The 23,824-nt window shown below is 37.3% G+C and overlaps 2 protein-coding genes across 3 annotated transcripts; both read left to right on the forward strand.

Moving 5' to 3' along the window:
* The first annotated feature begins 1,691 nt into the window (after positions 1 to 1,691).
* LOC122653159 (purple acid phosphatase-like) lies at positions 1,692 to 22,631 on the forward strand. 2 transcript variants are annotated; one of them, XM_043847102.1, is made up of 8 exons: positions 1,692 to 1,898; positions 20,226 to 20,426; positions 20,552 to 20,663; positions 20,770 to 20,999; positions 21,181 to 21,319; positions 21,476 to 21,696; positions 22,041 to 22,162; positions 22,264 to 22,631. In XM_043847102.1, the coding sequence occupies exons 1-8, from the start codon at positions 1,698 to 1,700 to the stop codon at positions 22,457 to 22,459; spliced, it is 1,422 nt and encodes a 473-aa protein (XP_043703037.1). In that variant the 5' UTR covers positions 1,692 to 1,697; the 3' UTR covers positions 22,460 to 22,631. The 2 variants fall into 2 exon arrangements, with proteins under 2 accessions (XP_043703037.1, XP_043703036.1); XM_043847101.1 differs by lacking the exons at positions 20,226 to 20,426; positions 20,552 to 20,663; positions 20,770 to 20,999; ... (2 more) ...; positions 22,041 to 22,162; positions 22,264 to 22,631 and adding exons at positions 3,557 to 3,757; positions 3,884 to 3,995; positions 4,134 to 4,363; ... (2 more) ...; positions 5,759 to 5,880; positions 5,982 to 6,309.
* On the forward strand, positions 11,758 to 14,868 carry LOC122653158 (purple acid phosphatase-like). The gene is made up of 8 exons (XM_043847100.1): positions 11,758 to 12,084; positions 12,354 to 12,554; positions 12,669 to 12,780; positions 12,921 to 13,150; positions 13,596 to 13,734; positions 13,914 to 14,134; positions 14,283 to 14,404; positions 14,525 to 14,868. The coding sequence occupies exons 1-8, from the start codon at positions 11,884 to 11,886 to the stop codon at positions 14,718 to 14,720; spliced, it is 1,422 nt and encodes a 473-aa protein (XP_043703035.1). The 5' UTR covers positions 11,758 to 11,883; the 3' UTR covers positions 14,721 to 14,868.
* Positions 22,632 to 23,824: the final 1,193 nt, after the last annotated feature.

A 23,824-nucleotide genomic window follows, 5' to 3' on the forward strand; every position in this document is an offset into this window, starting at 1 on the left:
CAAACCATTTATTTAAACGGTCTGTCGATTCCTATTTAAACTGTTCAGTTCAATTTTGGTAAACGATTTCGATAATGATTTTGATTTTGTTTTGACACCCTTACTAAAGGATGATAAACCCCTACTAAATCCTTTTCTAGTGGTTCTTTTCCGTTGGCAATCCTCCACGAATTATGCTACACTGAAATCACAGTATGCAGATATACTAGTGGCAATTTTACCGCCTTTAAATAATATACATTTAGTGGTGGTAAATAATGTTATTTTATTAATAAACTCAACAGGGTTAGAGTTATTAGCCGCTGTAAATAGATTGCCACTAAATGCATTTATTTAAGAAAAAATAAAACCCCTCACCCTGTGTTCGATTTCTCTGCACCTACATGTACATGTGAGAGATAATCACCTTGTCTATTTTTACTATTTACAAGGAGGGGATTATTTAATGAAACCCCCAAAAAAAAAAAACCCCCCCCAGAAAAAACCCCCCCCCCCACCCCCAAAAAAAAACAAAAAACAAAAAAAAAAAAAAAAAAAAAAGAAAAAAAAAAAAAAAAAAAAAAAAAAAAAAAAAAAAAAAAAAAACAAAAAAAAAAAAAAAAAAAAAAAAAAAAAAAAAAAAAAAAAAAAAAAAAAAAAAAAAAAAAAAAAAAAAAAAAAAAAAAAAAAAAATCCCAAAAAAAAAAAACACCCGAAAAAAAAAAAAAAAAAAAAAAAAAAAAAAAAAAAAAAAAAAAAAAAAAAAAAAAAAAAAAAAAAAAAAAAAAAAAAAAAAAAAAAAAAAAAAAAAAAAAAAAAAAAAAAAAAAAAAAAAAAAAAAAAAAAAAAAAAAAAAAAAAAAAAAAAAAAAAAAAAAAAGGAAAAAAAAGAGGAAAAAAAAAAAAAAAAAAAAAAAAAAAAAAAAAAAAAAAAAAAAAAAAAAAAAAAAAAAAAAAAAAAAAAAAAAAAAAAAAAAAAAAAAAAAAAAAAAAAAAAAAAATAAAAAAAAAAAAAAGTAAAATAAATATGTGATTGGCTCTGAAATGTATGCTCCCCTGCACAGATGATCCATGTTCCGCCCCACCCCAGCCCTTCCCCCATTGCAACTCCCCTCCCCTGCCCACCCCACCCCCTGCCCCTCCCTTGTTCCCTTCCCCGCCCCTCCCCAGCCCTTCCCCCATTGAGACTCCCCTCCCCTGCCCAACCCACCCCCATCCCCTGCCCTCTCCTTGCCAGATCGCCCCCACCCCCTCTTCGTCTCCCCGTCCCCCCACTGCAACTCCCCTCCTTTTTCTAATTTAACTATAGAAAAAGTGGTGTTCTGAACCAGGGCAGGTGCTATTAGAGAGAGTTTGGATTGACTACGGAAACCTCAGTCGAAACTGCCGACATTCTTTTAAAAAAAATCATTTCATTAGAACAGAAGCGATTTCGACATATGAGAGATGAAATTTCGGAGTCATTAACCAGAAGAAGGAACTCCATGAGAGCTGGCATATAGACAGACGAATGGGTTGATGTCATTCATCACGCATTGACCAATCTACTAATGGAATGTAACATGCCCTCTCTCTCTCTCTCCTCCTAATATTTTCTTTCTTTTCCAAGAGTATCAAACTGTGAATATACGCCGCATATTTCTCAAGTCAATGTGAGGAGGAGATTATAAATAAGCTTTCATTCTCAGAGTTAGTAAGGAAGCTTAGTTGGGAACAGAGATGGAGAAGATGGGAAAGTTGGAGTTCTCATCATTCAGTACCTGTGTTGCTGTTCTTGTTTTGGGTTTGATATTGAATTCAGCTGTGTTGTGCAATGGAGGAGCCACTAGCAGTTATGTCAGAGCAGTAGCTCCATCTATTGATATGCCATACAACAGTCCTGCCTTCTATGTTCCTCCTGGTTATAATGCGCCTGAGCAGGTGGGGTTTAATTTTCTTTGTTTCTTTTTTTATTTTAGTTATTGTTTCTAACCTCATAGAGATGGGAGTCCGGATCCTCTACTTCTGCCTGCCCCTATTTCTGTGTGCGCCCTACACACAACAGGATGCGCAAAGACCGTCTTACCCCTACCAAGTGCCTTGCCCGAGCGGGGGTAAGGTAGTCTTTGCATGCCTCATTGTGTGTAGGGAGCACACGGAAGTCGGGGCAGGTGGAAGTAAAGGATGTCGATTCATAGAGATGGATACTCTCTCTCTCATACACATATGTTGGGATTCCACGTGAAAGTCAGAAGTAAGAATCTTATATCAGATGTGAGTATCCCAATGTGGGACTTATAGGTACTTAGGCACCCTCTCCTTAATGACTAGTTTTTAAAGATGCGTTCTACTAGAGTCCTTGACAACACATATATGTTTTATTTTTATTTTTTTTTGGTAACCATATATACTTTATTTTACTTTTCAGCATAATTGTGTGTGGTGCTGGTCCACCCCAGATCTATGGGGCATGACATGATCTTTATCCCCTCCAGTTCCCCCGTCCCCCTAACAAGGGTTGGGGGGGGGGGGGGCAATGACGCACCCTACCCTTGCCCGAACATTTTGCCTAGGTGGGATCCACCCCCCTCCCCTATTAGAGGGACTGGGGGTTGAGCCGGACAGGGAAATGGAGGAGATAATTTTCCGAACATGACATGATCCTTGTTGGGTTAGAGTGGGCATGCCTGATCATACATTGTTAAATTGGTGAGATCAATGCTTATAACATCCAAACCGGCCATTTTCTTATAGGTATTTGCACATATAGGATGTGAGTAGCCTGATCATGTAGAGACTTATAGCACTTACGCACCCGAATTTTTATCCTCTCAATTACACTAGTACTGCCCATACTTGACATCAAGTACATCAAATAGAGGGAGGTGGACCCCACCTCGGGCAGTGTGTTCGGGCAGGGGGTAGGATAGTCATTTCTATCTCCTCTATTAGATGTACTTGACGTCAAGTACGGGCAGTGTAATTGAGAGGATAAAGATCCTTACGCACCCTCTCCTTAATAACTAATTTTTAAGGATGAATTCTACGAGAGTCCTTGATAACACGCATTTTAATTTAATTTTCGATGTAATTGTGTATGTGTGTGTCCACCCAAGACCTATGGGACATGGCATGATCCTTATTGGATTAGAGTGAGCGTGCCTGATTGTACATTGTTAAATTGGTGAGATCAATGCTTATCACACCCAAACCGGCCCATTTCATACATTATATATGCCACATGGCAATTGTTAAGACAAAACCTCTAATTTAATATTTTTTATACAACTACTATTAATAGTTAACTTTTAGGGGAATGATGTAATATGGAAGCCAATTAAAACAAAGAAACCTTAGAAGCTGTAGAAAAAATTTTCACTCATTTTTAATTCAGAGCGGCTTCAATAGGGACAGATTTTTATTTATTTAATATTTGTTGGTATCAACCCGTGTGCTAATTATAACCTCACAAATGGTATCTTTAAGGGGTATATTTTTATAGATATTGACCAAACACTACAAGAGAGAAAACATTCCGAGTACATGAGACATGACTGGTTTCATAATCACAAAATAAATTGTGAATTTTGTTTTGCAAGGTTCATATAACTCAAGGAGACTATTTAGGGCAAGGAGTGATAGTATCTTGGATCACTCCAGTTGAGCCCGGCACTAGCACGGTGCTTTACTGGGCTGCGAACACCACAAAGGTGTACACTGCAGAGGGCTACTACTTCACCTACAGCTACTACAACTATACTTCAGGCTTCATCCATCACACCACTCTCCTCAATTTGGATGTGAGTTTTCTTTCATCGATTTCTCTCAATTTTAATCCTTTTTTTCCCCTACAAACAGATGGATTCCAACTTCTACTTCAATTAACTGATGACTTCTTGGTTACCTTTCTTTACATTTTTTCGCAGTATAACACCAAGTACTATTACGAGGTTGGGGTTGGAAACACCACACGACAGTTCTATTTCACAACTCCTCCACCAGTTGGCCCTGATGTTCCTTACACTTTTGGTCTCATAGGTACGTACTCACCCTTCCATCAAATCATTTTGAAGTACCTTCGAACTCATGCATAGTCTTTTGCAAACTTGCTTGGTTGCCATATAATTCTTGATCGCATTAGAAACTGAATGAATGGGTTATGTTTGGTGGGTGCAGGGGATCTTGGGCAGACATATGACTCAAATATGACACTGGATCATTATATAAACGATCCACTAAAAGGAGAGACAGTGTTGTATCTTGGTGATCTTTGTTATGCCGATGATTGGCCATATCATGACAATGTCAAGTGGGACACTTGGGGAAGACTTGTTGAAAAAAGTGCTGCTTATCAACCATGGATTTGGACTGCTGGAAATCACGAGATTGATTTTGCACCTCAACTTGTAAGTTCTTAATTAACCCATTATACAAAATTTTAAGTGAGATCAAGTATTTTCATTTTAATTTCAACAAGAATAATGTAGGAAGTTATACCTAGGGATGTAAACGGATCGGATTCGGCTCAGATAGTGCTATATCCGCATCCGATTAGTTTTCAGACGGATTCGGATAGTGCTAACCGGATACGGACACACATACGGATCAGATATTTTTATCCGTTTACATGTAAATATAACTTTTCGGATAGCTATAGTCTATCCGTGTCCGCATCCGTTTAGCTTTCGGACAGATTCGGATAATGCTAAACGGATACAGACACAGATACGGAAACTGATTTTGACTATTCATTTACACCCGTAGTTATACCCTTGAAGCCCATTGAGCATGTAAAATCCACTAGACTCTCAATCCTAAGATGCAACAATAGTAGAAGAAAACTATGCATAAAAATGTTTTGGTGCAGATTTTAATTGGATTTTGAAGAGTCAATACCTCTAAGGGCCATTAATTACCTAGTGTTGGTTCAGCTTAGGGGTGTCAAAAATCAGATCGACCTGATTGAACTCTTCGAAATCAACCTGATCAAATTGAACCAAAACTGACCATAAGACTTATTGAAACTAAAAAACCATTAAATTTTAATATAATTTTTTAATATTTTTTCTTTTTATATATATGAAAAATCTAATTATAGTGAGTTTATTGCAGGGTGAACCAGTACCTTTTAAGCCTTTTTCAAGCCGCTATCACACTCCATATAATGCATCCGGAAGTACTGCTCCATTTTGGTACTCAATCAAGCGAGCTTCAGCACACATTATCGTACTAGCATCATATTCATCTTATGGTACAGATACCAAATTACAAAGTCATTAAAATGAATAGCATGCTAAGTATATATACACATTTGAAATGAGAACAGCTAGAAATTTATCCCTCGATTTCAAAATCTAAACTCATCTAAAGAGCAACTTTGTTGCTTTAGACAACTCATATTAATACCTGTTGTAAATTTTTTTTTTAGGGAGATCTACCCCTCAATATACCTGGCTTACAACAGAGTTGGCCAACGTTAACAGGACTGAGACACCTTGGTTAATTATTATTGTGCACGCACCTTGGTATAACAGTGATGTTACTCATTATATGGAGGGGGAAACTATGCGAGTACAATTTGAGGCAATGGCCATACAATACAAAGTTGATGCTATTTTTGCTGGTCACGTTCATGCATATGAAAGATCTGTAAGTGCCAATTTCTCATGATCGATCTCTATAATGAAACTTGTGTTTTCTATTCTGCTACTTATTCCATTTCTCCATGGCATGCAAATGACTATTTATTTTCAATACTCATTTTATTGCTCAAAACTGATGGATATATATGTACATTGCAGTATCGCATATCAAACATTGCGTACAACATAACAAATGGTTTGTGTACCCCAGTACCAAACCAATTTGCACCTATATACGTAACCGTTGGCGATGGAGGAAATATAGAAGGATTGGCAGGAGTGTAAGTTTATGTTAGAAATTTTTCCAATTTTTCCTTAAATTTTAAGTATTTCTGTGGTTAATGTTATGCTTTTCCTTCTCTGTTCTTTATAAAATCTACAGCTTCACACAGCCACAACCAAGTTATTCTGCATTTCGAGAGGCTGCTTTTGGTCATGCCATGTTTTCTATTAAGAATCGGACTCATGCTTACTTCAGTTGGAACCGCAACCAAGATGGATATGCTGTCGAATCTGATTCATTATGGTTCTACAACAGATACTATTATCCCATGAATGAAACCATGACAATGTTTTGATGACGTACAGAGATCTTGCCTCTTTCCATCTCTTCAATAAATACGAACCCAATCTCATCTGCCATTGATACTAAATGTTCCTTCTTCCCCTTGTATTTAACTTTCTTGGTCTCAATTTTTTGTCTAATTGAGGGTTCAGAGACATTTACGTCATTTTTGTCCTAATTTGAAAATAAATGAAAATTAATTATTGGGTTTTCAAGGAACTGTATCTTCATCCCAATTGTCTTCTTTAGAAAGTGTTGAAAAGGACTTGGATTGCAGTGCTTCACTATTAATTTACTGGTTAATCGCTAGTCCTATTGAAGTGCTTGCCAAAATGTGATATACTCTTAATGCAGGTGGCGGAAAGGTCGGACTGGGAGAGTGTGTTGCACCAACACAAAGTGTGCAAATATTGACAAAACAATAAAATGAAGAACAAAATAAAAAAAAAAAAAGGATAAATATGGGGTAAAACACTTCTCTTCAAGGATATGTAGTAACACCAAGGGGTTGCAATCTCTTTAAGGATGCAATGAGGAAAGCTCCAACTCTTCTAGGATGGAGTGAAAACTCATGAAGGTTTTCAAAAGGAAAAAACACAAATTCTTCTAAGTTGATGGCAAAACTCTTCTAAGCTTTTCTATGGGATGAACTCCTCAAGGTTCAAAAGAGAGAACTCATCAGAGTTCTAACAAAAGCTCAAAGCAATTTTCATCAATCAAATTTTATTTTCTTACAAATAAGATAGGTAGGTATTTTATAGGCAAAACAAAGCTAAATCCTAAAAGCTCCTACGATATCTTGACCGTCCATTTACAATAAGATTCAAAGGTTGAGATTACACTTTGATTTGGAAAAACTCTAAAGCTTCTCCACTTTCTTGTTGGTTGCTCCAAGAAATAAGTACAATGTATTGGTTCTTGTTTCAAGGTGTTGATACTTATTCCAAAAAACCTTGGTTATTGTTTTGAGAAGTCTTGATGCTATCTTCAAGAGAAGAATCAAGAGGAGAAGAACTTAGCCAAAATACAACTTGAAAGTGGATGCCACATTGCCACATCATCAAGCACTAAGAAGTTCAAGAGGCATTGAAGAAATTCTCCACTAGCAAAACTTTAATTGATCTTGAGTTGGATTTTTGGAGTTGATTGGGAACGGCCATGTATGGGTTGGTTCTAGGTCCTGACTTAGTCCTAGGTCTTGTGGATTTGATGGGCTTGGGCCTGCATCAACTCTAAGTCCACTTAATTCCATCTAATTTTGTTTCCCATGTTCTATGGTTTAGGTCAAAATGGACTTAGATGTTTTGGGAGCAAAAAAAAAAAGAGGCAATGATTCATATCTAATACTAGAGTTAATATAGTCTTGGGAAATTAAAGGGTTTCTTCTGCTTAGACAAGGTAACCTAGCTAATCAGCACACATTTAAGGACACATGGCAGTTTAATAAAGCTAAACTTTTGTGGACATGTAGACTCTAATGTCCCCAATGCACATGTCAAATTTCAGCTAATATGGAGTTCACTAAGTGGTGAAATATAAGATGAATACTTTACGATTATCAAGAGGGTACATTGACATACATGGGAGGGGGTAAATGATGAAATTTGAAGCTCAAATTAGACATGTGGCCAATCAAGGTCATTTTCTAAATAGCCAAGCGTCAAAATTGTCACATCATCCTTCCTTATGGCACAACTAGTTGCACTCATGTTATTTGTGTAGACCAGGAAACTTTTCACTTATTATTATTGGGAAAAATGAGCGTTTTTGGACAAAGGTGGGAAGATTTTTGCCTCTAGTGGCTTCTTTGTGAAATGTAGTAGAATGCTTTAATCATTCTGCTTGTTTGATAGATGGGAATTTGCTTGGATATGGACATGTTAAATTTATTGGCCTATCTTATCTATTTGATCACGTGTGGGGTTTTCCTTGATTTTTCGCAGGTTCTTATTTTTTTATTAATAGATCATTTTAAACATTTTTAAAACTCCTATCTTAATACATTGTGTTGTTAGATCATGCTAATAGTTAGGCCCAGACACATGGACCTGCCATTCAGGGGGGCAGGGTGATCATTTCACCCACCCCCATGTGTCTGGGCGCAGCCTGCACCCTTGACACAGAGAACATTTGGCCTATTGATAATATGTCCACAAACTTTGATGATCAATGAATATTGTAATTTGGTAAAAAGGCCAAAAGAGATGGAATACTTACCACATCTCCATTAGAAGTAATAATATGTCCACATAATTTGATGACCAACAAATAGAGTTACATGGTAAAAAATCCAATAGAGGTGGAATACTTACCACACCTCCATCAGAAGGGGATTGTCATTCCCTAATTCCGTAACTTGGTAGATTTAGAAATAAAATAGATTTTGGATTATTTCTATTTTCTCTCAAATCTCAAGAGAAGCAAACTTCACCTCCCTTGCAAATTTTTCAAATGACTTACCAATTTGATCAATTTCATAATGAAAAAGATATTTATTTTCTTGCCTAATTTATGTCGGAGCATTACAAGAAATATTTTGGTAGTGATAGTCGAATCACTAGTAGAAGTTGACCACCAGAAACATGGTTTTAAGTATTGGGATCGCTACATCGGTGTCGGTGGTATCAGAACAGGGGAGGGCAAAATGGTCCAAAAACCTGTATCGGTATTTTTGAGGGGCAAAAAGGTCTAATCTGATCTGATACAGTAGATTTGTATGAGAATAGTATTGACGGCGACCAATACCACTGTCAATATTGTGCACTACAACATTGACTAGAAATACATTAACTAGAAATGATATATATTATACACATGCAAATTGCATCAACAAAAGGAAACCAACATATCAAAAGAGAAAAGCAAATATTAGGATTGTCATTGAGAAATCTGTACCAAAATTTGGGATTTTATTTGTTCTAATATTTTCTTTTAAGAACTTTACTTAAAAATAAACGTAACCTTGAGGAATATTGTTTATTAGAGATTAAGTTCTTGCAAGCCAATACCATGAATTCATTGTATATGGATTATACAAATACTTCAAGCAAGATAATATTGCTTGTGAATCATCAGTTAGCTACATCCATACTCTGGTTTTGGTTTCAAGAAGTGCTTGCCTTATCTGATTTCCTATGGGTCAATATTTATTTCTCATATCAAGAAAGTAATCGGATAGCTGATTTTTTAGCTAATCTTGCTTGTGAATCATCAGTTAGCTCTTTATTCCAAGCCAATCAAGATCTTCCTCAGGATTTATGTTGGCTATTGAGGGAAGATAAAGTTGGTTGACTAGTTTTTAGATTATAATTTTATTCGTAGTTATTTGATGGGTGGCTTTATTCTTGAGCTTTGTGTGAGAGATGTTATGTGTTGCTTTGGATAGGGGTAAGGCGGGTTAAGTCCCCCCCCCCCCCGCCTTGTATCTGTGTTTTATATTGAATTCGCAATAATATTTTAAGGGTTTCCCCAAGTCCCAGATAATATTCAAGTCTACAAAAAAAAAAAAAAAAGAGGCAGAAATTTGTGCCCAATATAACCTACAACGATAATAAAAAAGATAAGAAATATAACCATTTTATGGTCGTTGCTATAGTACCAAACTATCAACCAGCTGTAGACACCCCATTTTGTCGCCCCGAGTGGCTATAGACGATAATAACTCGGAATCTACCTAAAGTATGAAAGTGGTTCCCTCAATATAGTTCATAGTATCCCTCCATGCCTTAGGCGATGTTCTCAGCTTCCATGATGGTTTAGGTAGCTAAAAAATGAACAAAAATGATTTTCAAAATAGTGGTACATGGTTTTGTCACACTTAAATAAACCCAAACTGACTCCATAGACCCAAACCCAAGATGGAATAGGTCTAGAATCGGGTACAATACCAGCTAGTGCTGCATTTGGACCAGATTCACTCTGTCCCAAAACAACACTCAATGTCGTCAAAACGGCATTCGATACAGTTCAGTCGGTGCCATTTTACCAGATTTGCTCCTTCTCTATTTGACAAACCATAATCCAAACCCACTGCTACGCTCTATCTCCTTTTTTTTTTTTTGTGCAGTTGTCAAGGGCCATCAAGGCCCCATAAGGAGACAAGAGAAGACCCACAAGGGAACAATATGGTACCCACATGGGCTCCATTTCTTGAAAAGCAAGTAAATGTGGACTTGGTGTTGCTAAGGAGACTTGAACCACCGATCAAGCTCATGACACAGTTCTCCCAAAGGAGTAGCGAATCACCAGGGCAAGATCGACGTTCTTTCTCCCTTTGACAATACAAAAAGAATCAAAACGATATATGATAATTATTATGCATTGTCATAGTTTTCCATGCACTTAATCTAACAGTTGTACTGTTACCCAAAAAAAAAAAAATTAAAAATGTCTTAGAATTGTACTTCGCTGTCACCCAGAAAATCTTAACTGGTCTGAAATTTAACATGTGAGAAATAGACCTTGGGTTCCAGATAATATTTCGGACCCCATTTGAACTATTTTGTTCAACAGACCTTTTGTTCTTATTGGCTTTATACCTTTATAAAATTTAAGGATTTCCCAAATCCCAGATAATACTCCGGCTTATAAAAAAAAAAAAAAAACGGAGAAAGAGACCTTGGACCCCACTTGAACTACCATTGATGGTAGAAATTTGTGCCGCTTGAAGATTCCTTCCAATCAGTCTTAGAGAACCCTCCTCCCCTATGTAAAATTAGAAGAAGAAAAAAAAATGTTACAACAAACAATGAGAAATTCAGAACAGACAAAGGTAGGTGGTATTGTTGAGACTATGGACAGAGTACGGAACGGACCATATTCTATTAAAATTATTTCCTCATCACACAACAGAAGTGATTTAGATATGAGAGATGTAACCACTTGATGAGTTATAGTTTGAATCGATCAATTCAGAGGTGACACGTGGAAGATTGGGCCATGACCGATCAGACTAGGTCGACCAAAGTAAACTATGTAGAAAAGTGCAAATCGGTCACCGAGTTAACTCATATCGGATTAGTTGACTTAGGTTGGTTTCAGAACCCTAAATGCCTAAAATGGTTAACTAACCTAACCACGGACTTTGGCCAGGTCAAGGTCATGCTTCCTTCATGATTATTAACCCGGCAGGTGTCGAGCCCAGAAAGCAACACCTAGGACTACATGAAATTAAGATTATCGTCCATAAACAGATAGTTCACACACCGATCCGGTAAATCAAAACTATAAATAGACACACCTAACCTAGGTAAACTGGACTCTCTTAGCTTATTTCAAGCTCTTAGAATTAGAGAGTTATCTGTTGCAGAGGTTTGACTTAGGAATCAGAATGTACTAACCGGTTCGGGCCGGCACTCGCTTGTCTGATACTGTTTACTTGTGTAGGTCAGCTCTGCCAGATGGACAACAGCTCGGATTTCACCTCAACACCTCAGATTCATCAATTGAGGGAATTATGGAGCTCCAAGAGAGCTTCCGATAGACGAATGGAATGATGGCATTCATCATGCATGACCGGAAGGGACAGATGGACATCTCTACTAATGGAATGTAACATGCCATCTCTCTTTTAATCTTGTTTTCCTCCTCTTTCAAAAGAGTATTAAACCATGAATATCCGCCGCATATTTGTGAAGTCAATGTGAGGAGGAGATTATAAATATAAATGCCATGAATTAATAATCTTTCATTCTCAGAGTTAGTAATTAAGGAAGCAGAGATGGAGAAGATGGGAAAGTTGGAGTTCTCATCATTCAGTACCTGTATTGCTGTTCTTGTTTTGGGTTTGATATTGAATTCAGCTGTGTTGTGCAATGGAGGAGCCACTAGCAGTTATGTCAGAGTAGTAGCTCCATCTATTGACATGCCAGTAAACAGTACTGCCTTCTATGTTCCTCCTGGTTATAATGCTCCTCAGCAGGTGAGGTTTAATTTTCTTTGTTTCCTTTTTATTTTAAAGGAGAATGTTCTCTGTGCCGCAGCGCAGGTTGCGCTCAGGCACATGGGCCTGCCACCCAGGGGGGCAGGGTGATCATTACGCCCACCCCCATGTGCTTGGACGCAGCCTGCACACATACACAGGGAACAGTGCCCCTTATTTTAATTATTGGAAAATTGTTTTTCCAATAATTATATTTGTGTATTTTTATTCCCTGATTTCTAAATTGTGAGTTTTGATTGTTTTGCAAGGTTCACATAACTCAAGGAGACTATTTAGGGCAAGGAGTGATTGTATCTTGGATCACTCCGGTTGAGCCCGGCACTAGCACAGTGCTTTACTGGGCTGCGAACACCACAAAGGTCTACACTGCAGAGGGCTACTACTTAACCTACAGCTACTACAACTATACTTCAGGCTTCATCCATCACACCACTCTCCTCAATTTGGATGTAAGTTTTCTTTCATCAATTTCTCTCAATTTTAACCCCCTTTTTTTTTTTTTTCCAAACTTCAATTAACTGATGACTTCTTGGTTACTCTTCTTTTCATTTGTTTTTTTGCAGTATAACACCAAGTACTATTACGAGGTTGGGGTTGGAAACACCACACGACAGTTCTATTTCACAACTCCTCCACCAGTTGGCCCTGATGTTCCTTACACTTTTGGTCTCATAGGTACGTACTCACCCTTCCATCAAATCATTTTGAAGTACCTTCTCAGTTCTCACTCGTAGTCTTTTGCAAACTTGCTAGCCATAATATAATTTTTGATCGCATTAGAAACTGCATGAATGGGTTATGTTTGGTGGGTGCAGGGGATCTTGGGCAGACATATGACTCAAATATGACACTGGATCATTATATAAACGATCCACTAAAAGGAGAGACAGTGTTGTATCTTGGTGATCTTTGTTATGCCGATGATTGGCCATATCATGACAATGTCAAGTGGGACACTTGGGGCAGACTTATTGAAAAAAGTGCTGCTTATCAACCATGGATTTGGACTGCTGGAAATCACGAGATTGATTTTGCACCTCAACTTGTAAGTTCTCAATTAACCACCCATCATACAAAATTTTAATTTTTAAGTGAGATATAGTATTTTCATTTTAATTTCAACACGAACAATGTAGGAAGTTATACCCTTGAAGCCCATTGAATATGTGAGACTCTCAATCCTAAGATGCAACAATAGTAGAAGAAAACTATGCATAAAAATGTTTTGGTGTAGATTTTAATTGGATTTTGAAGAGTCTATACCTCTAAGGGCCATTAATTTCCTAGTGTTGGTTCGGCTTAGGGGTGTCAAAAATCACATCGACCTGATTGAACTATTCAAAATCAACCTGATCAAATTGAACCAAAACTGATCGGATTGACCATAAGACTTTTCAAAACTAAAAAACCATTAAATTTTAATATAATTTTTATATTTTTTCTTTTTATATATATATATGAAAAATCTAATAATAGTGAGTCTATTGCAGGGTGAACCAGTACCTTTTAAGCCTTTTTCAAGCCGCTATCACACTCCATATAATGCATCCGGAAGTACTGCTCCATTTTGGTACTCAATCAAGCGAGCTTCAGCACACATTATCGTACTAGCATCATATTCAGCTTATGGTAAAGATACCAAATTACGAAGTCATTAAAATGAATAGCATGCTAAATATATATACACAATTGAAATGAGAACAGCTAGAAATTTATCCCTCGATTTCAAAATCTAAACTCATCTAAAGAGCAACTTTGTTGCTTTAGACAACTCATATTAATTCCTGTTTTAATTAATTTGTTTTTAGGGAGATCTACCCCTCAATTCACCTGGCTTACAACAGAGTTGGCCAACGTTAACAGGACTGAGACACCTTGGTTAATTATTATTGTGCACGCACCTTGGTATAACAGTGATGTCACTCATTATATGGAGGGGGAAACTATGCGAGTACAATTTGAGGCAATGGCCGTACAATACAAAGTTGATGCTATTTTTGCTGGTCATGTTCACGCATATGAAAGATCTGTAAGTGCCAATTTCTCATGATCAATCTCTATAATGAAACTTGTGTTTTCTATTTTGCTACATATTCCATTTCTCCATGACATGCAAATGACTATTTTCAATACTCATTTTATTGCTCAAAACTGATGGATATATATGTACATTGCAGTATCGCATATCAAACATTGCGTACAACATAACAAATGGTTTGTGTACCCCAGTACCAAACCAATTTGCACCTATATACGTAACCGTTGGCGATGGAGGAAATATAGAAGGATTGGCAAGCGTGTAAGATTAATAGAACAACTTGTTTTTCAGTTAGAAAATTTTCCTATTTTTCATTAAAAGTTAAGTATTTCTGTGGTTAATGTTATGCTTTTCCTTTTCTGTTCTTTATAAAATCTACAGCTTCACACAGCCACAACCAAGTTATTCTGCATTTCGAGAGGCTGCCTTTGGTCATGCCATGTTTTCTATTAAGAATCGGACTCATGCTTACTTCAGTTGGAACCGTAATCAAGATGGATATGCTGTCGAATCTGATTCATTATGGTTCTACAACAGATACTATTATCCCATGAATGAAACCATGACAATGTTTTGATGACGTACAGATTGCTTGCCTCTTTCCATCCATCTCTTGAATAAATATGGACCCCAATCTTATCTACTGTTGATCTTAAATGTTCCTTCTCCCCCTTGTATTTAACTTTCTGATTCTAAATTCTTCTGTATTATTGAGGGTTCACTCCTTGGAGGCATATGTGTCATTTTTATTATAAGTTGAAATTTTATTAAACTTAATTACTGGGTTGTCATTGAACTGTATCTTACTCCTGCTATCTTCTCTAGAAAGATTTGAAAAGGGCTTGGATTGATGTGCTTCACTAGTATTGGACTGGGTGGCAACCTAAAGGAAGTGAATTGGGTATTGCGGAATATATTGCCCAAATAAAACTTAGAGTTCAAACAAAAAATAAATTTCCAAATGAAAGCAATAGAACTTGTTAGAACTCAACACCAATTCAATACAATGTTATTGAATATAATAGTAAAAGAAATACAAGCAATTACAGTGGTTCGACAACCTTGCCTACATCCACTTCAAGAAGTTCCTCAGTCTTTGCAAATCCACCATTTGATTACTTCAACGGCTGATAATCAAACCCATACAAGGTAGTTTTATATGGCTCGCTAATGCAACAACAAGTTGTTTTCCGGGCTCACAATTAACCCAATGGTTTTTCAGATTCACCATCAAACACAATGGAAGTTTCTCATGGTTCACACCAAACATGAGTGTTTTAAGACTCACAGTTAACCTTTACAAACTTCATCATGTTGAATTGCTCAACCCAACCAGACGATGCTTTTAGAAGGCAAATATAAGCTCAATACAAAATCCCTCTATGTAGGGTGATAAATAAATTTGCCTCTCAAAGATGTATCTTCCATTGAAGCTCTTGTGGCTTTGCTCTTCTCCTAAAGATCCCTTGTTTGATTTCTCCAACTTAATCTCATGGGTGTTTTTGAGATCCCCAATCTTTACCCTCATATGTCTTTTCACAATATCATCCAAAGGATGTTTCCATAAGTGCCCAAAGGCTTTTCCAAGACTAAAATGATTTGCCAATGAGTGCAAGAGTCTTGTGAAAATTCCCCTAAGTTTCGCCTACTTATAGGAGATTGATAATCAGGTTATACGAGATGACATCATCAACAATAACTTCTTAATTTCAAGGAGGTATGACAAGTTGATTTGGACTACAGCCTCTAATGGCAATTTCTCCATTAAATCAGAATGGCAGGTAGTTCGGTTTCAGTCCCCTATAGCCCCTTGTTCAAAATGGATTTGAAACCTATTTGTACTTACAAAGATAGACTTTTTTCTTGGCAAATTATAAATGGGAAAGTTCCAACTGATGAGTATCGGTATCTAAATGTGTTTGGTATAGAGATCCTTGGCAGGAAACTACCCCCATACGCTTACTATAGGAGGCACTGCTACTAGAGTATGAGAATACTTTAGTAGACTTTGGATGTTGAGATTATCCCCACTCTTGATGTTGGGAGTCGTATTTTTTTCTGGCAAACCCAGGTGGCCACTCATGGTGTTTGTGAATACATTAAAGTGATTTTACCATCATTCATTGTTTGGGAGTTTTAGAAGGAGATGAATAATCGTAGGCATGGGGAAGTTATTTGACCAGCATCGACCATAATTGAGAAGATTAAATCCTGGATTAGAGAAATTCCCTATCCTTCAAAGTTCTCAAAATTGATGTCGATGAAGGACAAGCTAGTCAAGAAGGATTTTCAAATGAGCCTTCCATCTATAAAACAGTAAGTTCACTTGTCGATCTACTGGTGTCCTCTATTTAATGTGGTTAAATTAAATGTTGTTGGTGATTTTAAAGGAAATCCAAGTGTTAGTTGAGGTAGGGGAATTATTCGAGACCTGAATGGTAGAATGCTTGTGGTTTTTTTCCAATTTTTATGGTGTTTGCTCCAGTTCAATGGTAACGATAAGGGCCCTCCTTGATGGGTTCAAATTGTATGCTGAGTTAGGTTTCTTGGGTTGTCATATCAACTTGGACTCGGCGACTATTGTGCATTTTGTTACTCAAAGAGCTTGCAATCTTTGGAGTTGCTGGTATTGGTTTTAAGAAGTTCTACCCTTATATTCGTCTCCCTAGGGATCAACATTTATTTCTGGTATCGAAAAAGTAATCGGGCAGCTGATTTTTCGGCTAATCTTGCTTGTGAATCATAAGTTAGCTCTTTATTCTAGGCAAATCAAGATCTTCCTCAGGATATATGTCGGATATTCAGGGAAGATAAAGTTGGTTTACCAGTTTTTAGATTGTAATTTTATTCGTAGTTATTTGCTGGGTGGCTTTATTTTTTAGCTTTGTGTGAGAGATGTTATGTGGTCCTTTGAGTAGGGGTAAGGCAGGTTAAGCCCCCCCCCCTTTGTATTTGTATCTTTGCTTTGTATTGGATTCTCAATATATTATAAAATTTTAGGGGCTTTCCCAGGTCCCAGATAATATTCTGATTTAAAAAACAAAGGGCACAAATTTGTGCCCAATATAACCTCCAACGATAATAAAAGGAGAGTAAGAAATATAGTTGTTTTATGGCCGTTGCTATAATACCGAACTGTCAATAAGCTGTAGACACTCCATTTTTTCGCCTAGAGTAGCCCTAGATGAAGATGAGCTCAGAATCTACCTAAAGTATAAAAGTGGTTCCTTCGTTATAGTTCATAGTGTCCGCCATGCCCCAGACGATGTTCTTAGCTTCCATTATGGTTTAGGTAGCTAAAAAATGATTTTCAAATTAATGGTACATGATTTTGTCACACTTAGATAAACCTAGACTGACCTCATAAACCCAGACCCTAGCTGGCATAGGTCTAGAACCTGCTACAATACCTTTTGTGCAGCATTAATTTGGACCAGATTCACTCTGTCTTAAAATAGCACTTGATGCCGATTTAATATGGTTCACACACCAATTTGATGTGCTACATCCACGGGCGAAGCTGAAGATGATTCACTATGTGATCGAAGAAAAATACAATAGAGATCTTAAGAACACCAAAAGTCATAGAGATCTTTTAAGAAAAATTTAGAAGGGTTCAAATCAATATCCAGAGAGTGATATTGATTTGAGCCCCTATCAATTTTTTTTATGAGTCAAAAACAAATTAAAGAAAAGAAAAGAATAATAGTCTTATAAAAAAGCTGGCTTTGTTTAGGAAGACAAGCCAAACTAACAAAAGGGACTTCCCGAGATAAACCTAAAGACTAAATCCTAAAAATATCTGAAATGCCTATTGGATATGAGAAGAGATAGCCCTAATCATCTATGAATAGCCCCCTATTGAGCCCTAATGAAACCAAAACCATCCACTAAGGAAACAAGGCTAAAGATGGCTATCAAAGGTACAATTTAAGACACGCTAACCCTGGAAAATTTTGATTGGTCTGAAATTTTTGCAGATTCCCGTTAGCTCTGAGAGATGTGATGACAAGCTATGTTGGGGACCCGCCTCAAATGGTATATTTTCTGTGAAGTTTGCTTATAGGTTGGGTACTCAGATGGTCCATTGCTCTTCAAAATCAGCGGAGAGAGCCCTATCTACCCCGAAAGAGGTTTGGAAATGCATTTGGAATTCTCTTGCCTCCCCCTCCAAAGTGAAGACCTTCTTATGGAAAGCTTGCCTTGGTGCTATTGGGGTTTTGTCAAATCTGAAGCAACGTCATATTGTTGACTCAGACATCTGTGTTGGGTGTGGTCTTGATGCTGAATCAGTTGAACATACCCTTCTGTATTGTCCACTGGCCAAGCAGGCTTGGTTTGCCTCTGCTGTTGCCTTAAGAGTGGATGCTTTTTTGTGTCTTTCCTTATTGGAGTGGAAGCTTCAAGTCTCATGTTCCCCCTTTCCGAAGCTGGATTACCTCGGTTAATAGGGCAATTGAGGAAGGCTTTTCCCTCTCTTCAAGCCCTTATCCTTCAAATGATTGTAGATCTGCGAAGGTGATTCCCCCCTCTCCCACCTTGGGAACCTTCTCTTTTTTTATGGACGCGGCTACTAGTTCTAGATCCAAAGCTCTTGGAATTGGTTGTGTTACTTTTGATGCGGGAGGAGTTGTGTGCTTGATTGCTACGGAGCATTGTGCATTGGCATCGGCTGTGGTTGGTGAGGCATTGGCAATCCGACTAGCTCTCTCATCTGCTAGTAGGTTGGGAGGTCGTTCGATCTTAATTTCGTTGGATTGTCTCTCCCTCATCAAGTGGTTGTGCCCTAACCCCCCCCCCCCCCTTCCTTCTTGTGTTTCTTGTATTATTCAAGATATTTGCATCTTGAAAGCATCTTTCTCCTTCTGTAATTTTATCCATATCAATAGGTCTGGGAATGGATTGGCCCATAATGTCTCTAAATGGGCTATCACAAATCCGTTGAGTTGCTTCTGGGAGGCCCCCTTTCCAGGGGATCGATCTCATGAACATTGTAAGCCCCCTTTTGTCATAGCAAGGTGAATAGACTTCTTCGTACCACAAAAAAAAAAAAAAAAAAAAAAACATGTGAGAAAAAGACCTTGGGGTTTCTCTGTTCAGAAAATTTGTGCCCCACTTGAGCTACCATGATGGTAGAAATTTAGGTGTCTCTTTAAGATTGCTTTCCAATCTGTCCAATTAGAGAACCCTCTCCCTATGTAAAATTAGAAGAAAAAAAATATATGTTACAAAAAAAACATGACAGAAATTCCGAACACATTCTTTTAAAATTATTTCCTGATCACAACACAAGTGATTTAGATATGAGAGATTAAACCTCTTTTCTTTTATTTTTGGTGAAAGAGAGATTAAACCTCTGATTAATCAATTAGTGGAATTAAGTAACTCCAACAGAGCTTCAGATAGACGAATGGGATGATGGCATTCATCATGCATGACCAGAAGGGAATGTAACATGCCATCTCTCATCTAATCTTGTTTTTCTCCTCTTTCAAAAGAGTATTAAACCGTGAATATCCGCCGCATATTTGTGAAGTCAATGTGAGGAGGAGATTATAAATATATATGCCATGAATTAATAAGCTTTCATTCTCAGAGTTAGTAAGGAAGCTTAATTAATTGGGTACAGAGATGGAGAAGATGGGGGTCACACATAATTGTGTTGTTGTTCTTGTACTGGGTTTGATATTGAATTCAGCTGTGTTGTGCAATGGAGGAGCCACTAGCAGTTATGTCAGAGCAGTAGCTCCATCTATTGACATGCCAGTAAACAGTACTGCCTTCTATGTTCCTCCTGGTTATAATGCACCTCAGCAGGTGAGGTTTAATTTTCTTTGTTTCCTTTTTATTTTAATTATTGGAAAATTGTTTTTCCAATAATTATATGTTGAGATATCCACGCATAAGGCAAAAAGAATAGTTTCACATTGGATATGAAAGGGGAGGTGGGTGGGTTAATAGGTACTTGGGCACCCTCTACTCAACGGCTAGCTTTTGAAGATGAGACGCACGTCCCTAACATTATATTTGTGTATTTTTTTTCCGCTGATTTCTAAATTGTGAGTTTTGATTGTTTTGCAAGGTTCATATAACTCAAGGAGACTATGTAGGGCAAGGTGTGATTGTATCTTGGATCACTCCGGTTGAACCAGGCTCTAGTACAGTGCTTTACTGGGCTGCCAACACCACAAAGGTGTACACTGCAGAGGGCTACTACTTGACATACAAATTCTACAACTATACTTCAGGCTACATCCATCACACCACTCTCCTCAATTTGGACGTGGGTTTTCTTTGATTTCTCTCAATTTTAACCCTTTTTTTCCCCTAGAAACATAGATGCATTCAAACTTCTTCTTCAAGTAACTAATGACTTCTTGGTTACTCTTCTTTTCATTTTGTTGGCAGTATAACACCAAGTACTATTACGAGGTTGGGGTTGGAAACACCACACGACAGTTCTATTTCACAACTCCTCCTCCAATTGGCCCTGATGTACCTTATACTTTTGGTCTTCTAGGTACTCACTTTTCGGCCATCAAATCCTTTTGAAGTATCTTTGTGCGTGTTGGTTTTATTTAGATGATCACATTAGAAACTGAATGGGTTATGTTTGGTGGATGCAGGGGATCTTGGGCAGACATATGACTCAAACATAACACTTGATCATTATATTAACGATCCACTAAAAGGAGAGACAGTGTTGTATCTTGGTGATTTTTGTTACGCAGATGACTTTCCATATCATGACAATGTTAAGTGGGATACTTGGGGAAGACTCATTGAAAAAAGTGCTGCTTATCAACCATGGATTTGGACTGTTGGAAATCACGAGATTGATTTTGCACCTCAACTTGTAAGTTCTCAATTAACCCTTCAAATCACTTTATATTATGACAGGTCAAGTATTTTGATTTTACTATCAAAAAACAGAATAATGTAAGAACATTGGATTTGGTTTTTCTTCACCGTAGGTGAAAAGAGAATCTCTTCACCGATGATTATGAATTAAGCTAATAATGGTGACTTTGTTGCAGGGTGAACCAGTACCTTTTAAGCCTTATTCAAGCCGCTATCACACTCCATATAATGCATCCGGAAGTACTGAAACATTTTTCTACTCAATCAAGAGAGCTTCAGCACATATTATCGTACTAGCATCATACTCAGCTTTTGGTAAATATACAAAACTACAAAAGTGTCATTGAAATGAATAGCATGCCAAGTATATATACACATTTCAAATGAGAAAAGCTAGAAGTTTATCCCGAAAGAGTAACTTAGTTGCGTCAGACAACTCATATTAATACATGTTTGGATTATTTTTTTTAGGGAGATCTACCCCTCAATACACCTGGTTTGCAACAGAGTTGACCAAAGTTAATAGGACTGAGACACCTTGGTTAATTATTATTGTGCACGCACCTTGGTATAACAGCGATGTCACTCATTATATGGAGGGAGAAACTATGCGAGTACAGTTTGAGGCAATGGTCGTACAATACAAAGTTGATGCTGTTTTTGCTGGTCATGTTCATGCGTATGAAAGATCTGTAAGTCCCAATCCTCTCCCTTCGGTTGGGTATTCCTTAAAATTTCAGTTAGCCCTACTTTGAACATTTTGATAGAGGATGAATTTCTAGAATAATTTTCCTCGAATTTAATAAATGTATGCCCTTTATAGATTTAGGTTTTTCCAAATAAAGAATAGAGATTAGATGGTTTTTTTTTTAATCCAAGGAAGCTATGATTGAAGTTTCTCCTGATCTCTATAATGAAACTTGTGTTTTCGATCTATTCTGCTACATATTCCATTTCTCCATGACATGCAAATGACTATTTATTTTCATTACTCATTTTATTGCTCAAAACTGATGGATATATATGTACATTGCAGTATCGCATATCAAACATTGCTTACAACATAACAAACGGTTTGTGCACCCCAGTACCTAACCAATTTGCACCTGTATACGTAACCGTTGGCGATGGAGGAAATATAGAAGGATTGGCAGGAGTGTAAGTTTATGTTAGAAAATTTTCCTATTTTTCATTAAAAGTTAAGTATTTCTGTGGTTAATGTTATGCTTTTCCTTTTCTGTTCTTTATAAAATCTACAGCTTCACACAGCCACAACCAAGTTATTCTGCATTTCGAGAGGCTGCCTTTGGTCATGCCATGTTTTCTATTAAGAATCGGACTCATGCTTACTTCAGTTGGAACCGTAACCAAGATGGATATGCTGTCGAATCGGATTCATTATGGTTCTACAACAGATACTATTATCCCATGAATGAAACCATGACAATGTTTTGATGACGTACAGACTTCTTGCCTCTTTCCATCCATCTCTTGAATAAATATGGACCCCAATCTTATCTACTATTGATCTTATATGTTCCTCCTCCCTCTTGTATTTAACTTTCTGGTTCTAAATTCTTCTGTATTATTGAGGGTTCACTCCTTGGAGGCATATGTGTCATTTTTATTATAAGTTGAAAATTTATTAAACTTAATTACTGGGTTTTCATCGAAATGTATCTTCTCTAGAAAGCGTTGAAAAGGGCTTGGATTGATGTGCTTCACTAGTGTTGGATTGGGTGGCAACCTAAAAGTATAAACATAAACAAAATACAAACTTCCAAATGAAAGCAATAGAAAATTTTCTTTTTTCACTAGAGGATCATTTGACTTAAAGGAAGACGAAAAAGAACGAAAAATTACAAGCTGGCCGGATTAAGCCAGAAAAAACACTAATAAAAAAACAAGCAAACCCCTATCACCTACAGTATTGCTATCGGAGCAGAGGAAAGCTCGCAGCACTGGACAGAACAAAACAGGGGAAATATCATAAAATATGATATCTAGGACGTCTGGTACATTAATCAATAGTTCACCATGCATAGAAGGGGACAGGGTCACCATAGAAGAAGAAACTTCCAAACGCGCTGCTGACTTTGCTAAAACATATTCAAATGTGGTCTGAACCCCGCCCCCCCCCCCCCCCCCCCCGCCCCCCAACCCCTACCCACTTCCTTACAACCACCACCACGTCCACCCTACCTCCCCTCGCCAACCCCCTGACCCACTAATCAACTACTTGTGTCGTTATTCTCTCCCGACTGTTTACCTAATTCTCAGAATTTTGATTGAAGCAGAAACAGAAACATTGAAGCCAGAGAGGGCAATACAGAAATTTTCCCTTCCACTTACCAATGCCAATTCACTAAATTGCAGGCCTTTATCTTCATAAACAACCAATAAAATAACAGTACATGAGAAGTTGCGGAAGTTTCTCTCTCTCTCTCTCTCTTTCAGGTTTCGCAACAATGATCTCATGACGATTTGAGAGGGTTTTACGCAGGCGATATAATCTGAGAAGAAAAAACACAGGAGAAAAAAATTGGGAAAGAGAATGCCAGTCGGTTGCACAGTGCAAAAAAGTTTTAACATTTAAATGTAAAATAACATTATGTGTCCCTCAATTCAAATAAAAACACACTTTGAGGATAAAAAGAAGTCGGAAAATTTTGTAACCTTCTTGGTTACAAAAAGACACAATTTCAAATATGCTCTAAAAGTAAAAAATCCCAATTCTGGTCATTGGCTACCTAAGGCCGGTGAGGAGACGGTGTCGTTTTCTATCAAATAAAAAAAGAGGCCAGAGATGTTGTCGTTGTT

This window comes from Telopea speciosissima, chromosome 2 (assembly GCF_018873765.1).
Source record: "Telopea speciosissima isolate NSW1024214 ecotype Mountain lineage chromosome 2, Tspe_v1, whole genome shotgun sequence".
Lineage (NCBI taxonomy): Eukaryota > Viridiplantae > Streptophyta > Magnoliopsida > Proteales > Proteaceae > Telopea > Telopea speciosissima.

Bases quoted from the DNA above. Each gene is read 5' to 3' on its own strand.
- LOC122653159 (XM_043847102.1), top strand. From the start codon at position 1,698: ATGGAGAAGATGGGAAAGTTGGAGTTCTCATCATTCAGTACCTGTGTT. The intron at 1,899-20,225 runs GTGGGGTTTAAT...TTGTTTTGCAAG, and splicing joins GTTATAATGCGCCTGAGCAG to GTTCATATAACTCAAGGAGA. The intron at 20,664-20,769 runs GTACTCACTTTT...TGGTGGATGCAG, and splicing joins TTATACTTTTGGTCTTCTAG to GGGATCTTGGGCAGACATAT.
- LOC122653158 (XM_043847100.1), top strand. From the start codon at position 11,884: ATGGAGAAGATGGGAAAGTTGGAGTTCTCATCATTCAGTACCTGTATT. The intron at 12,085-12,353 runs GTGAGGTTTAAT...TTGTTTTGCAAG, and splicing joins GTTATAATGCTCCTCAGCAG to GTTCACATAACTCAAGGAGA. The intron at 13,735-13,913 runs GTAAAGATACCA...ATTTGTTTTTAG, and splicing joins AGCATCATATTCAGCTTATG to GGAGATCTACCCCTCAATTC.